Source organism: Drosophila eugracilis, unplaced genomic scaffold, assembly GCF_018153835.1.
Source record: "Drosophila eugracilis isolate 14026-0451.02 unplaced genomic scaffold, ASM1815383v1 contig_2154, whole genome shotgun sequence".
In the NCBI taxonomy this organism is placed as follows: domain Eukaryota; kingdom Metazoa; phylum Arthropoda; class Insecta; order Diptera; family Drosophilidae; genus Drosophila; species Drosophila eugracilis.
In genome coordinates this window covers 3,012,356-3,026,473 of record NW_024573038.1, presented here as the reverse complement: position 1 = coordinate 3,026,473, position 14,118 = coordinate 3,012,356, and the positions used below count along the sequence as shown (strand labels likewise).

Sequence of the window (14,118 nt, the reverse complement as noted above, 5' to 3'; positions counted from 1 at the left end):
TGAACTAGAACTGTAAAAATGGCGATGGCACTATCGATTCGTTTGATGGTGGGGCCCTGATAAGCACCATCGATAACATAGAGACTATCGTGCTACTGTGAATTATTTTTGGTATCCGCCTCCTGACTATAGGGAAGTTAAGATATTGAAGTTCATTTAAAAACCGACTAATAGGTTAAAAGCATAAATGTGCAATGAGGTCATCGAAGGTCTAAGAAACAGATGGTTCCAGTAAAATTATATACCGCATAAACTAACATTTTGTAGCTTCATCTGGTACGATACTCCTATTAGCTTGAAAATTGTGAACTCTTGATAAAAATAAATAATAATATATCCTACATATTTCTAGCCGCTTTTCAACTTATTCAAGAAATAAAATACTTTGCTTGGCCGTTTTTTTTATTAATAAGAAATAGTTCATATTATATTTCATCTGAAAGTTGGCTGTAATCGCATGTCCGTGTCCATGTTCCATGCTTCTTTTTATCATTTTTTATTTTTTATTTTTTTATGCCCTGTTGCTTCTAACATTCGGCTGCTTTGCGTATTATGTGATGGATGTGGTACTGCAGGTCCACTGGGATTTTTAAACGTTCTTCCTCTTCTGCCTGACCTTTTTGGAGACCTTAAGAAACAAAGATGTCGAGTTATTAAATTTGATGGTTTGGGCTTATGGCGCTGAGGACTATTTTTTTTATACAAAATTTTACCCAGGCATGGACATAATCCGGATAATGGGCCTTTACATTATGGCTGACATGAAGGTACAAAACGCCCCGAGTTTAAACTTCATCCCGTTGATTATTATCGGAGGTCTTATCAGGGGCCTTGGCAGAATCAAGACAGTTGTATATATTTCAGCCGTGGGCCATAGCCAATGTCTATTACTGCGGCGAGATTTTGACTTCGTTCCTAGATAGGAGTACAGATATATACTATGTCCTCCGAGTCGACCTCATAGTCTTTCGAGCCAAGATTTCCTTTTGGTAGTGTGATCCAGAAGATAAACGATCTCGACTATATAGAAGTGGTATGCTTCTGTGTAACTGTGGTCCTCCGGACATTGCTATTTGAACTCGAAATCGATTCCTGCTCTTGCCCGAATTCGTTTTCATCCTATTCTCCGAGGAACTTCAGCCGGAACTGGAAAGAGCTAGGTTAAAGCTAAAGCTAAATTTAAAAGTGGCCAGTTAACTTGTTTTAGTCACAGCTCTTCTTCTTTCCCGGCTATGAATATGAAACTGCCACGTGTTCGACTCCCTGAGTAAACCTACTATGGGAGTCGGGCACGTCGCCGCGCCATTCGACCATAAAGTATACTCGTGGGGCCAGTCCGCATCCATTGTCAGGAAAGAATCTCAAATCTCTACTATAGTTATAGGCATTGTCTATGGCACACGACAAGTCTATTCACCTCTGGTCGTGATCTTACCATGGCCTCTAATAGGATCTGGGCTCCATGACAACAAGAAGAGGTTCAAAGCGGGGGCGATTTGGACATCCATAGCAGCCATGATGTTAGTTGCGTCCACGCCTGAGCATTGGTGATCCTAAACGCCAGGAGTCGTAACCACTTTTACCTAGGAGCTGAAAAAGGCTCAAGAGAGGAAATCTTTGGCCTTATCTCCTGGCACCTGCTCCTCCTTTGCTTGGCTGACCAGCTTCTTGGCTTCTTGATGTCTCCCAAAAGGCCAAAAATCATCAAAAGAAGAACCCCAATTGGACAAAAATGCGAAGAAATTTGACTCCCTCCTTTTTGAAGACGTTCCCTTTCTTGGCGAAGAGCCTTCGAATTGCTTCGAAAAGGAAGAAGTCACATTTCTTCGCTTTCTAGTCCAATTGAGTCTCAAGACATCCGGCCTCCTGTTCTGCCCCACGTATGTTTCCGGCTTCCTTTTCTTTGAGAGACTGTTCTAGAGTTGTAAAAATGGCGATGGCACTATCGATCAGTACGATGGTGGAGCCGTGGTCAGCGATAATTTAGGGACTATCGTGAAATTTGAATTATTTGTGGTATATCCAAACCGAAATTTGCCAAAACATAGATTTGTACTTTAATGATTTTTATATAAATATTATTTAAAATGTGCTTCTGTTCAACACAGTTGCACTTGGTCTAGTTTAAGTTTGGCCTCCATAGCCGGTACTTGGACACCATTATGCTTGATGCCCCTCAGCCATTTGATGTAATCCTCCGGAATTCCGGATTCCTTGGCTCCTTTAACCAATACTTTAAGGTACGTTTGCGAGGGCTGACGATCAAAGGGTATATTATCGTGGACCCCACCTGCATGGAGCTCGGATTTAGGCTGATTAGTTAGGTGATAGGCACGGCAGGTGATGGTGGTATCGGTTGTCAACGAGTGAACGGGAATGCTTATTGGAATATAAACGCCATCGGGCACACTTTCCTGACTGAAAAAATAATTGCATAGTTATATTTCAAGATAGTTTATTTCAAGAAATTTGGAGTAAGACATACTCATCTAAGTCCTTGAGATTGCACATATCAATCTCCCAAATGGCTCCGTAGACATAAGATCCTGTCGTGGGTACAATCGTGGCAGGAGCTCCCAGCCAGTTTTTCGATCCAGTATGAAAGTCCAGGCGGAAGTTCTAACGGACAAGCAATTTAATGATTTAGTTAATAATTTCATTAAATCTGAGTTTTCTTATAAGTTTCTAGACTTATTGGTTACCTAAAAACATTATAGGCTTACCTCCAATTTGCCGGCTCCAATCCTTTTGGCAGTGGGATTTTGTATGTGAATGCGACTGGCCAGCATATTGCTCCCGAAACCGAAATAAAAGAATTTAGTGGCCATATTTTTAAGGAAGTTGGATCTAAAAACAAAGTATATGTTTTCAAATTGGGTTAATTTATAAAAAACTGCAAACAGTGAACAGGTATTCAAAATGCTTATAGTTTTTTAAGATCCTCCACATTAAATTCTTTCGGAACTATTAAAGCTTTTACATTATTCTATTTATCACAAAATAAGATATGAAATTAAGTACACATTGTATCTAATCTGGTGCTTATAAAGCAAATATATAAAATACAGTAAACTCCCGAGTATTAGGTAACTTGAATTTTTTAATGAACCGATTATCCACTAAAGTTTTGTGAATACTGGGAGTCCTTAAAAACAATTGTTCTAAAACTGGGAACTGCTTTATCTGTGTATTTCATTATGGGCAAGCAGTGTACACTATGGTGTAAGTCTTGGATAATGGTACTTAAATTCGTATTTTTCAAAACCAATATATATTGCAAAAGAACTACTCAGCAATATTAAAGTTCAAAAACTTTCCAAAATTAGTTTTATTTTAATTTTTTGTTTTCACTTTGTCGGACAAGGTCAAAAGCCCAGCTGTTCGAAAAGCTCTCCGCGATTTAGCTTTTATATCATAAATCAAGTCAGCTGTTCCACTGCGTAAACATCTGTTGATAAACTAAATCTATTTGCGTTATGTTGTTAATTTTTCATTATTAAAACTAAATTCTGTGTACTTCACTTTTGGATTTTAAACAGGTATTGAACACGACGACAACACTTCAAACTAAACAGTAAACTACACGTTTCACGGACTAAAGTCCAACGCCAACCGGTAGATGACGTTGGGAAACTGCTATCTCCCGCACTGCCCACGCGATATAAAAGTGCTCGCAACAATAAGCTCTTGTCGAAGCTCCCTCGCAGTAACATTTGGCAAAGGCAACTTGTAAAAGCTTTTGTCTCTTGCTTTATATTTTTTCCGCCGTTGGCTCTATTTCTTATCAAAATTTCCAATATGTTGATTTTTAACAGAAATGTTAAAATTGGTTGAATGTCTGGGAACAGTTTTCCCAAGTTTATAATCCACTTCTATTAGCCAGGACTCCAACCGCATGCGTATTTTTCGCTAAGTTAAAACTTAAAATATAAAAACTGAAGTAACTATTAGGGTTCTTTCCTACTGGGAACAAAAAAAATACACGTTATTTAACTAACAATTTGTTTGGAGAGCATGAATATTTAGCAATTACTCACATTTTACTTACTTTGTATTCCGAATTCCATTTGGACTTTTAAATAAAACGAAAATTGGGATGTAAATCTCTTTTCTTGTTTTGAATTTCACGGCTCTTCCTCTCACCGAGATCAAGATTCTTAGGAAAAATATACAAATCTTTTTATTGATTTTGAAAACATTAAACGAATTTAGAGTGCAACAATTCCTAGATTCAATTTCTCCTCCAGATCTGCGGCTACGTGATCATTGTGCTTGATGCTTCTCAAGCGCCCGACATAATCCTCCGGAACGTTGCTCTCGATTGCGCCTTTCACCAGGCATTGGAGATATGTTTTCGAGGGCTGACGGGAAAGGGGAACAGATTTCTTCGACAGAACCCAAAGATTATTCTCCGGCTGCTTGGTCAGTAGATAAGCACGGGCAGGTGTCTCTACTTTGTCACCGCGGAGTCTCACGTACACAGTGCGAGCTTCATAGATGCCCTGATGAACGCCTTCCTGACTAGAAAAGTGGATATTAGACTAGCATTTCGAAAAACTTTTACTCACTTGTCTATGTCCGGCAGGTTGCTGAGATCAATCTCCCAGAGAGTGCCCCACACATGATCCGCAGGGGTGGGCACAATGGTGGCCACTGCACCTCCCCATCGAGCTGATTCGAAGGCAAAGTCCAGACGATAGTCGGTCAGCTGGGCGGGACCAACTCTCACGGCCGTTGGGTTCTGGATGTGGATCCTCTTGGCCAGCATATTGCTGCCGAATCCGAAGTACAGGAACTTATCACCCCGCTCCTCTGGCAGATTCAAGGTGGCATTGTGGCTCCGAGGCTTGGGGAGAGCTACCAGAAGACAGGTGACAGCACTGATAAGAATCTTACGATTCATTCGGAATTCGTTGTGATAAGGCGCCTCCGGGTGATCTGATCTGTCTGAAAGTTGATCAACTACTGAGAGATGAATTGAATGTTCAGGTTTGTCTGTTTTGATGGCTACCCTAACTTGATTTAGGGCACAAACGCTAATGGAAGTCGTTTGTAAAGTATTTCAGTTTCCTAAACAAATTCAAATACTTGTCATCTGGTAATCGCTTTGAGAGTGTTGTAAAATAATCTATAAATTTGGGGCCTTAATGAACACAAGATGTAAGTATTAATTTGAAATTTTCCCCAGCTAAGGTAGCATTAGACTTGTAAAATTTCAAACTAAATTAAGATACCGCACTGCGTGTTTGTTCATCTAGTTTAATATAGTCTTCTTTTTCACATCGTTGCTGTTTTGTTGCTCTTTTAATCTGCGTTTACATAACAATTTTATACAAAAATAAATTGTCGAAATCGAAGCAAACAAATGGGCACCAAACGTCACCAGAAACCGAATCGTTTGGCTTTCGATTTCAATATTTGGTGACATGATGGCAACATATCATGGGAAAAAGGAGGACAATTTGCGTCTGTTTGTTCGGGGCGCCGCAGTGACAGGCGTTTGCTGCGCGAATCCGAATGTATGCGAATGTATTTTAAATGATTTTTGCGATTTTATTGCGGAATTTGTTGCATGTTCTGGATAGATGTTGGTGTGGCTTGCGGCGGAACTTCGGCCAGCTTGACATGGTTTCTGGCCAAAACCGAAACCAGATCAGAACGGGACACGAGACAGGACGGGAGTTGAATGCGTTAAGAGGTCCGACATGGTCGGCATGACAGCTGCATTCTGTGGTGATTTATGTGTTTGAAGCGAATTCCAGGTGGAAAAATGGTTTTTTGATAATGACAGCTGCATGTTTTATAAATATGGACAACTTGGCTATACTAATTGAAAACTGGAACTGATAATATTGGAAATTACTGCTTTAATCCGTGCTTAATGATTAAGATTAATTAAGAGCTTGTTTCATTTTAATGCTTTTGTAACAACTTTTTGTATTCATTTTAAAGCTGGTCGTTAATCATAAAATGTTAATCATTTTTAGTTTATTTGACTTAAAATTCATATTTTAAATTAATATTCCTATTTAATTATAATCCCATAGAATATATCATAAGAATTTAAGCATTGCTTATTGCAGATAAAGCAGACGCTTAACTTGGTTAATTTATGGCCCAACTTGCCGCAAATCATTCAATTGGCTGCCTCATCTTAGAACTGATGGCCAGAAACGAAAACAGGCGCCGGCATAAATATTCATACTTGCGTGTTGTCCCGAGGGTCCCTTCAGCCCGCTAAATCCGTGTCATTGTCCCCGTATCTTGGTTGATTTTCACGCACACATGAGCACGTAAAGAGCACAAATGATCACAGCATCGGCATCATCATCTGCAGCATCATTATCGTCAGCGGTATTCGGGGCAAACAGAGCGAAAGCATACACATTTACTGGCAAAACATCTATCTATCCTTACCGTGGGCATATTCATAGACTCTCGAATCGCACGTAATTTGAATATGCCGCCGTTCGCGGCATCCGATGCCATCGAAAAGCCAACAGTGGAGTCATCATATATTTCTTTCACCTGCCGCTAGTTTTTGTCATGTAAATATTGCACATCAAGTGTCTTTCGTTGCTTTCCAGTTGGCAAAAGGGAAAATGACGAGAAAAAAAAAACACTCACAAACAGACAGCAGCCATATGATAAATGGATTTTCCGCCTCCACGAACTTTGGATGTCGCATGCAGCACTTGGCTGCCTTTTGGCTTAACTCCTCCGCTTCCCTCATTTAAAGTTTTGCGCGCAGAAGTTTAACGCTTTTCAGCACGTATACGTGGCGTATACGTATTCGCATTCGAAACTCGAATATCTGTGCATAAGCATATTTTATGATCTCTTTGCTGCTCTTTTGTGCTGCGAATCGGTCATAAGTTTGATGATAGATATATGTATATGTAGATGATAAATAGCGCTCATTTTGTAAATTGGATCTGATTCAGCAGCTTTCAAAATGTGTTCACAGTGTTAATCAAAGGGGAGTAAAAAAAGGGTAAAAAATGTGCACATATTGAAGGCCTTGCTAATTTTAGAGTAATTATGTTTCAAGATTATTACATTAAGATAAGCTTAGTTTTAGCAAATTTAGTAGTATGAATCGTAATTTAGTAGGTTGAAACTAAGTGAGTTTCCAATCAAACGAGTCATTCGACTTTTTAATTAGATTCCATATTAGATTTGTGCTCTTGGCATTACGTCAATTAAGTATACCATTTAAAGTGCAGCTTAAGCAAATTAAATATTTAACAAAGCGTGAATGTAGCAATTAACTGAAATGCCGCAGTGAAGCAAATACCAAAAAATTATTTGCATTTCATTTATTTGTTTTTTGCACAGTTTTAATTAATTTTTAATGTCCAGCAAAGACAACATTGAAAAAATCAAACAGAAAATGTCGATTTATGGCAATTGTTGTACGAAGCTAAATCCGCAAAAGGATTCACCACGTGTCCCGGCATGAATGTCCGGGGGTTCAAGTGGGTGTATCTATGAAATGAATTTTCAACAAGGCCTAACACGAGTCTGCCATTAAAATGATTGAGCCGCAAACCAAAGAATCCACAATAAACATCCGCCCAAATTGCCAAGTAAACGGATTAAATTTCCGATTTCCGATATGCAAAGAGGAAAAGTGAATTTAGATCGCCAAAGGCTTTCAAATACTCTGATTATTCTGATTTATTTTTTGTGTGAAATTTTCCTATTTTATTAAATAATTCAAAACTAAATCATTCATAAATCATTTTACTTTATTTATCATTTCGTTTGTGATGTCTAAAGTGAAAAATAAAAACTGACATAAGTCTTAAAAAGGTAATCTTTTATATTACCAACTTTTCTAATTAAAGTTCAGTCTATAAACATAGTTTGTTGAATTTTTTATATTTCAATAACTATAAAGTTATAAAAACAGCCAAAGATGCTGATCCGTAAGAGTATAATTATGAGGGGAGAGGTCTGGAAGATTTCGTAATCAATTTAAGCGCTTGAAATATCAACAAGGACTCGAGAAGCGTTGGCAAGTCACGTTGTTTGATATCTGCCGGCACACGGCGGAGCTCCTTGATATGTGCTCTTGTCACAGGGAAAACTTTTCGGCAGGTTCGCAGCCCAAATATTTGCTTGGGAAATTCGGAAGCTCGAGGGAAAGGCGGGCAGGTGTGTGTGTGTGTGGTAAAAAGAACATATTTTTGTGGCTTAACTCAAAAATACATATATAATATATTTCTTTTCTGGTCTAAGAAAATCCATAAGGGCGTCTGTGATGTAAGTATTGAAGTGCCAGGAGTAGGGACTTGACCTCAACTGAACTCACTTCGCCAATCAACGTCACTTCACATGAAAAACGAGTGTGCGGGGCAAAGATTTCCATTTTTGTGCACATTTTATCAATACGCTTAGCATACTCAACTTGCATTTTAGCAAGAAGTGAATAGTTGCAAGAAAAATATGAATTTATCATTAGGGTATTAATAAATTCGATTAAATTCATGGAATCTAGGCTGAAGAGCAGCTGGCAGAAAAGTGTTAAGTTTCCTAAGTTTCTAACCAAGTCACATTTATCAAAACCACTGAAAAGCCAAAACGAGTTCATTAGTGATTTCAGGACACAATGTGTTCCTTTAAAAGTATTGGATTAAGCATAGCAATTTGAATGGGATGTTAATAGTAAGAAGAGTGCAACCCAGACTTGAAGAAGAAACTTTAGTGGTATTTGCTAAAATAATATACGAACTCTGTACTTATATCATAAGTCTATAATTCAGTGTAAAAATATTAGCAGTTCACTGAAAATCAAACTCCATTTGAAATCTAGCCAAGTATACCCCATTACGCATACGCAGTGTGAGCAGAGCTCAACCAGATAAGCATCCTCGTATCATCATCATAATCAGGCAACTCGTATCGAGGACATCAGCTTTATTAGCAACGCCATCGCCGACAACAAAGTGATAAACCGCCCGACATCCTGCCATCAGGGAGTCAATTATATAATGGTGCGTCGATGTCGAAGTAGTAGTTGCTGCTGCCTCGCCTCTTTTGCCTGTTTCGCCTGACAAGCTCGTTAAAATTTATGTTTTGTTTGTATTTCAGCAACAAGGGGGATCCGGGATGCTCCTCGCATGACGCACTCATTTGTGACGCAGTCCGCAGGACTCAACAGGATTCAAGGGGTTAGAACCCACTACTACTATCCGGCCCCAGTTGGCCGTGACAAGCAGCAACTGTCACAATAGCTGTCAATGTTTGGACATTTGTCGATGACCATAAAACAGAAGCTTAAATATTGGATCGCTTTTCGAAAGGGGCCATCGTGGAGTAGCTCTTGAGGTGGATTAATGGGAAGGAGAAAATTTATTGATAAGTACGCAAAAATGAATTGAATGATGTACTCCTAAAAGGGGAATAATGTGTGTGTTGGAATATAAAAGGAAAAGCTTCTTAAAACGAGATGTCACCAAACTAAAGTATTAAAGAATTTCGGATTCCTTTTGCCCTGGCTCATTGGTAAAAATCAACCTCACTGAAGGATTCAACAAGGTCGCAGATTTAGTTTAGTTTGGGATAATACATATTATTTATCTTCAAAATTTTGTTTAATGAAAACAAAGTAGGAACAAAAATAAGTCAAAATTTCAACCCAAATACTTTAAATTTGAAATAAATTAATAGGAAAGATAATAATTTCGAAGCAAAAGAAACTAGAATAACAATGTCAATTGCAAACTATAATTGAAATTAAATGGAAAGCAAATATGGACCGAAAAAAACGGCTACAAAAGCGATACAAATAATCAACCGGAAAAATTGCATTCAGTCAGTAAATATCATTTTTATGCCAGAGGCAAACAGAAAAACGTTTTATTGCCTGTCCAAAGATTGCCCACAGATAATAGTAAATATTTGGAATAAAATCTGTGTTTGTCAGCCTGTTAACCCATTGAGTGCAATGCAGAGCCCGCATTAAAATGCAATAAATCTGCCCCGAGCAGCCTTTAAATTTCGTGATGAGCAGCCTGAGCAGTCAGGCTGTCTTTTCCTGACTTCGAGTTCTCAGTTGCCAGTTCAGGACCTCCAGTTCGTTTGGAAGAAGCCTGTGGGATCCTGCACATGTTTACATGACGTTGGCCTGACTGCAGTCGCGGCTGCATGCAAAATTAATAAGCCATAACAAGTTGGCTTATGCTGCGGCTTCCTGAGACGGGGAACCGTGCTTGTTCGGGGTGAATTAATTAACGAGTGGTGGTGGTAGCTGCTGGGGGAGGCATAAAGTTGTGCATTCAAGAAATCTCTGGCATGTCCTTGGCGAAATTTCCTCGAAGACATAATGTGGATAAAGAAGCAGCGGAAGCTCCTTCAAGTAATGCCCAATTGAGCTTACCAATTTAGTTATAAAGTGCATTTTCCTAACTAACGAGTGGGGAGTGACATATAAGTTTGGTGCCTTATTTTGCAATAAAAGTGAAGGGGAATGAATTCTGCTTTTGGTAATGCTATTTATAATGGTGGAAATGGTGATCGTTTTGCTCTTTTTTGAACTAAACAGGTTGCCCTATCTGTTAAGACCTTAGTATTTTCTTGTTATGTGTAAAAACCTAAAAAAAAAGATTCATTTATTTCAGAACTCCTTAATGAGCTGCAGTAAATTAAACTTAATATCCTTTCACTCTATTTCTTTTAGGTTTGCAATAAAACTAAAGGAGAATGAACTCTTCTTTTAGAAATGCTATTTATAATGGAGAAAATGGTAATCGTTTCTCTATCTATTAACAACCTAGTATTTTCTTGTTATATGTGACAGATAAAAAGGAAAGATTCACTTATTTTAGAGTTTCTTAAAGAGTTGCAGAAAATTAACCTAATATCCTTTCAATCTATTTTAATTGAAGTTATAATTAAATGAAGGAATGAAATTATTAAAACGAAAACGATCACATATAGGACCGAAACTTATAGTGTTGCAGGGACAAGAGATTTTCAAGAGATTTTCTGAGGTTATCTTATGACGACTTTCAACTCCCCACTGACAAAATTGTATTCCTATCCTGCCTATATACCCATAAAACCAATAAAAATACAACAGTTATTTTTTTGTGCCTAGATACCCGTTAGTCTAGTAACCACTGTTCGTATATTTATTTTGATATCTTTGAATTAGGCCACATTCAAGAATACTCCTTAGTAGGGCAGGCAAGTGTGGCGAAGATTGTTGTAGTAACGGCCGGCACCGCAGGCTTTGTCCTTAGCGGACTCCTCACGGGTTGGGATCTGTGCATTCACAGAGCTGAGGACCAGGCCCAGGAAAACTAGCACGCAGCCTTGGAAAACGTTCATCTTGATGCTTGTAGTTCGTTGATGATGATCGACTGTTGGACTTGGCCAAGTATTTATACACCGCTGTACTGTTGGGAACTTAAGTCCGATTATCCAAGTAATATTGCGATTTTACGGTTGCCATTCAAAATTCTTCTTCCGGCATATCAAAAGCTAATCACTTACGTAAGCCCTTCACTTTAGTTTCACTTTTCACCGCTGACCTTCTCCGTTTGCACGGCTCACTTGGCGTATGCTTGATGGCAAATGTGCAGTGTAAACAAGCGAAACGAGCAGTCGACAAACACACGTTCCCCATTTTCCCCCTTTTCCCGTTCTCAGATCTCTGCAGTCTTTCTAGCCCATTTAAATTACATTTCTGTTTGAATTTGTACGCCAAGCGAATCGAGTTCCCGGCAAGGGCCACATCATCAGCTGTAATACTCCCACTTACTTAGTTACTTTCCCTTCCCTCTACTCTTTGATTAACTGCGCATAGAGGAGAAATTCGTACGCACTTTTCACAAACTGTCCTTGAAGTTCTTTGACTCCTTAGTTTAGAGAAAAATCGCGAAAATGTATGGGTAACTTTCCAATTTTTCAGAGGATATTAGTAAACCAGGATAAATTGTAAAATAGTTTTCAGGAGTATTTACATTACAGTTTTATTTTTTTATGATACTGCAAATCCGTTGCGCAGAAAGTTAAAAATGAATTTCCTAATTGTCATTATATCGCCTCCTTCATACATAATATTTAAGAATCTTTTTCTCTGGTGATCGAAATTGTATGAATAATTCCACGTTCCCAACTCTTTTCTGCAGTCTCGAGTCCTTCCCACAACCACTCAAACCGATTCTCTTGAGACTTTTCCACTGAATATTTTACATCCTTCTATCGGATAGAACGAAAGGCGAATATCAAGGGGAAAATGCAGAAAATCGGTGGAACTGAGCTGAGTGATTACTGCTGCCCGGAGCTTACATGGGGACATAATTACCCGGAAAGTCGGACTGAGGTTGAGTATATGGGCGCCCGAAAGTGGGCCATTATGTGTAAGCCGATAGCTTTATGCTGCTGTCTGGTAAAAGGAAACTTTAACTTTAAGTTTTTACTTTAACTGGCTTAAGCTCGCGTCGAACTTGTAGGGACTCCTCCGCTTGGAATTCAATTAATTAACAAAAAAAAAAAGGAGGGGAAGACGGCGGAAGTTGCTTTATTTCGGCACGTGATAAATTAATTTAAGCCAGACCCGAAGCGTTCCTTGTAATGTTTTTGCATACACATCGCAAGGCGACGTCAGGTGGCATAAAACTGGATCGCTTAGTGGATGATGGGCGGTGGGCGGCAGAGGGCGGCAAAGGCAGTTTAGGTTATCGAAATGGGCGTGGCAACAACTTAATTACGCTACGCACGGCAGCTAATTGAGTTCGTAGCGTAACGAAAAATAAAACGCCATTTGTTTTGGCATTGAGACACAGTTTCGCTTTTCGGTTAGCAATTACACGCAATTTTCATGGTCTAGCCACTGTGGAATATGTGAAACGAAAACTAAACTAAAAGGTGGAGCATTCAATATAATTTTATTAATATAATTCATAGATTTATGGAATGTTTTTTCGTTTTTGATAAGTACTTCCCATTAAAAGGCTTACAAACTTAAACAGTAAAGCAAATATGGGGATACCTTTTATTTTGTTGTTGTGTTTTGAAAAGATCTTAGAATATTATCCTAAAATATTTTATGTATTTCATACTATGATAAAAATACTATGATAGTAGAATTTATATTACAGTGATAGATATTTACAGCTAGCAGCTAATATTTCAATGTTCCATTTTGGACAAAATCTTGTTTATGAAACATTAGACCAAGAGAATATTTGTTTATTTTTAATGAAGAACTTCATTATATTCATTTTAACCTCATTGTTCTCCTCTTTTTGAAAAAACTTATTTATTTTGCAAGCCACTGTGCTCATTTTATACTTTGAGACGTGCTCCGTGAGCATTTCATGTTCATGGTCCCAAAAGCAGTTTCCTAATTGCCAAAATATTTGAATGTCGAGCAAACATTTGGCTAAATCAATTTGGCCAGGAGACGGTACACTTTAACCTGACCCAGACCTCGACTTTAGACTTGAACCGAAGCAACCGAAACGAACCCATCTCACAGTCTCCTTTCACTTGCACTCCTGACAGCTCAATTTACTCGGCTTCGGGACGCCAGTAATTATAACTTGGCTGTAATCTGCGTATTAATCTCAGTTTCGGAAAGAGGGTTTTCCCGGCGCTTGGCTCAGTTTTCCACGTTTTTTCCCTGTTTTAACATGGAACAAATGCCAGCGAATTTATTTGGTTTATTGTTGCTGATATTTTGCAGCTTTTCGCTGGCCGCTTTTGTCTAATTTAGCACTTGACACGAAATATTATTAATTGGTCTAGACGAGCCCAAGACAAAAGGCTCACAAGTCCTTGCCAAGAAGGCCTTAATGAGCATTAAAACTAAATACATAGTTGCTAAGGGAAGATGGATCACTTAAACTACCTTGTTTAGTGAAATAATTAGTATGAGCATCGACAGAAAGGTTTTTAAATATATTAATAATTTTATATTATATATCCTCAATACGATAAGACTTACATCAAATTTTATTTAAATTGCATATTGGAAATTGTAATAAAAGCAAATTTCCTTTTTTAGTAAAATAAATATTTTAATCACTAATGGATACCCAGTCAAGCGTGTATAACTTTTCCGACATATAGTATGTAAGTCTAGAGCCCAGACAACTCACGTGT

The 14,118-nt window shown here is 38.4% G+C and overlaps 3 protein-coding genes across 6 annotated transcripts; all 3 read right to left on the bottom strand.

Moving 5' to 3' along the window:
* Positions 1–2,033: 2,033 nt before the first annotated feature.
* On the bottom strand, positions 2,034–4,165 carry LOC108108644 (gamma-glutamylcyclotransferase). Of its 3 annotated transcripts, none has more exons than XM_017216747.1 (4): positions 4,049–4,165; positions 2,724–2,847; positions 2,486–2,619; positions 2,034–2,418 (listed from the first exon to the last, which is right to left on the bottom strand). In XM_017216747.1, exons 2-4 carry the CDS (start codon positions 2,826–2,828, stop codon positions 2,100–2,102), a joined length of 558 nt encoding a protein of 185 aa, XP_017072236.1. In that variant the 5' UTR covers positions 2,829–2,847; positions 4,049–4,165; the 3' UTR covers positions 2,034–2,099. The 3 variants fall into 3 exon arrangements, with proteins under 3 accessions (XP_017072236.1, XP_017072235.1, XP_017072234.1); XM_017216746.2 differs by lacking the exon at positions 4,049–4,165 and adding an exon at positions 3,518–3,674; XM_017216745.2 differs by lacking the exon at positions 4,049–4,165 and adding an exon at positions 3,523–3,674.
* On the bottom strand, positions 4,158–4,947 carry LOC108108646 (gamma-glutamylcyclotransferase). Of its 2 annotated transcripts, none has more exons than XM_017216748.2 (2): positions 4,569–4,947; positions 4,158–4,521 (listed from the first exon to the last, which is right to left on the bottom strand). In XM_017216748.2, the coding sequence occupies exons 1-2, from the start codon at positions 4,901–4,903 to the stop codon at positions 4,209–4,211; spliced, it is 648 nt and encodes a 215-aa protein (XP_017072237.1). In that variant the 5' UTR covers positions 4,904–4,947; the 3' UTR covers positions 4,158–4,208. The 2 variants fall into 2 exon arrangements, with proteins under 2 accessions (XP_017072237.1, XP_017072238.1); XM_017216749.1 differs by having other exon boundaries at positions 4,359–4,517.
* A 6,177-nt stretch (positions 4,948–11,124) lies between these two features.
* Positions 11,125–11,372, bottom strand: LOC108108476. Its single transcript, XM_017216534.2, has one exon. The coding sequence runs from the start codon at positions 11,335–11,337 to the stop codon at positions 11,182–11,184; it is 156 nt and encodes a 51-aa protein (XP_017072023.1). The 5' UTR covers positions 11,338–11,372; the 3' UTR covers positions 11,125–11,181.
* Between the last annotated feature and the right edge of the window lie 2,746 nt (positions 11,373–14,118).

Excerpts from the sequence above, each read along its gene's own strand:
- LOC108108646 (XM_017216748.2), bottom strand. The coding sequence starts at position 4,903 with ATGAATCGTAAGATTCTTATCAGTGCTGTCACCTGTCTTCTGGTAGCT. Across the intron at positions 4,522-4,568 it reads AACCTGCCGGACATAGACAA|TCAGGAAGGCGTTCATCAGG; the intron begins GTGAGTAAAAGT and ends CCACTTTTCTAG.
- LOC108108476 (XM_017216534.2), bottom strand. The coding sequence starts at position 11,337 with ATGAACGTTTTCCAAGGCTGCGTGCTAGTTTTCCTGGGCCTGGTCCTC.
- LOC108108644 (XM_017216747.1), bottom strand. The coding sequence starts at position 2,828 with ATGGCCACTAAATTCTTTTATTTCGGTTTCGGGAGCAATATGCTGGCC. Across the intron at positions 2,620-2,723 it reads TTGGAGCCGGCAAATTGGAG|AACTTCCGCCTGGACTTTCA; the intron begins GTAAGCCTATAA and ends CTTGTCCGTTAG. Across the intron at positions 2,419-2,485 it reads AATCTCAAGGACTTAGATGA|TCAGGAAAGTGTGCCCGATG; the intron begins GTATGTCTTACT and ends TTATTTTTTCAG.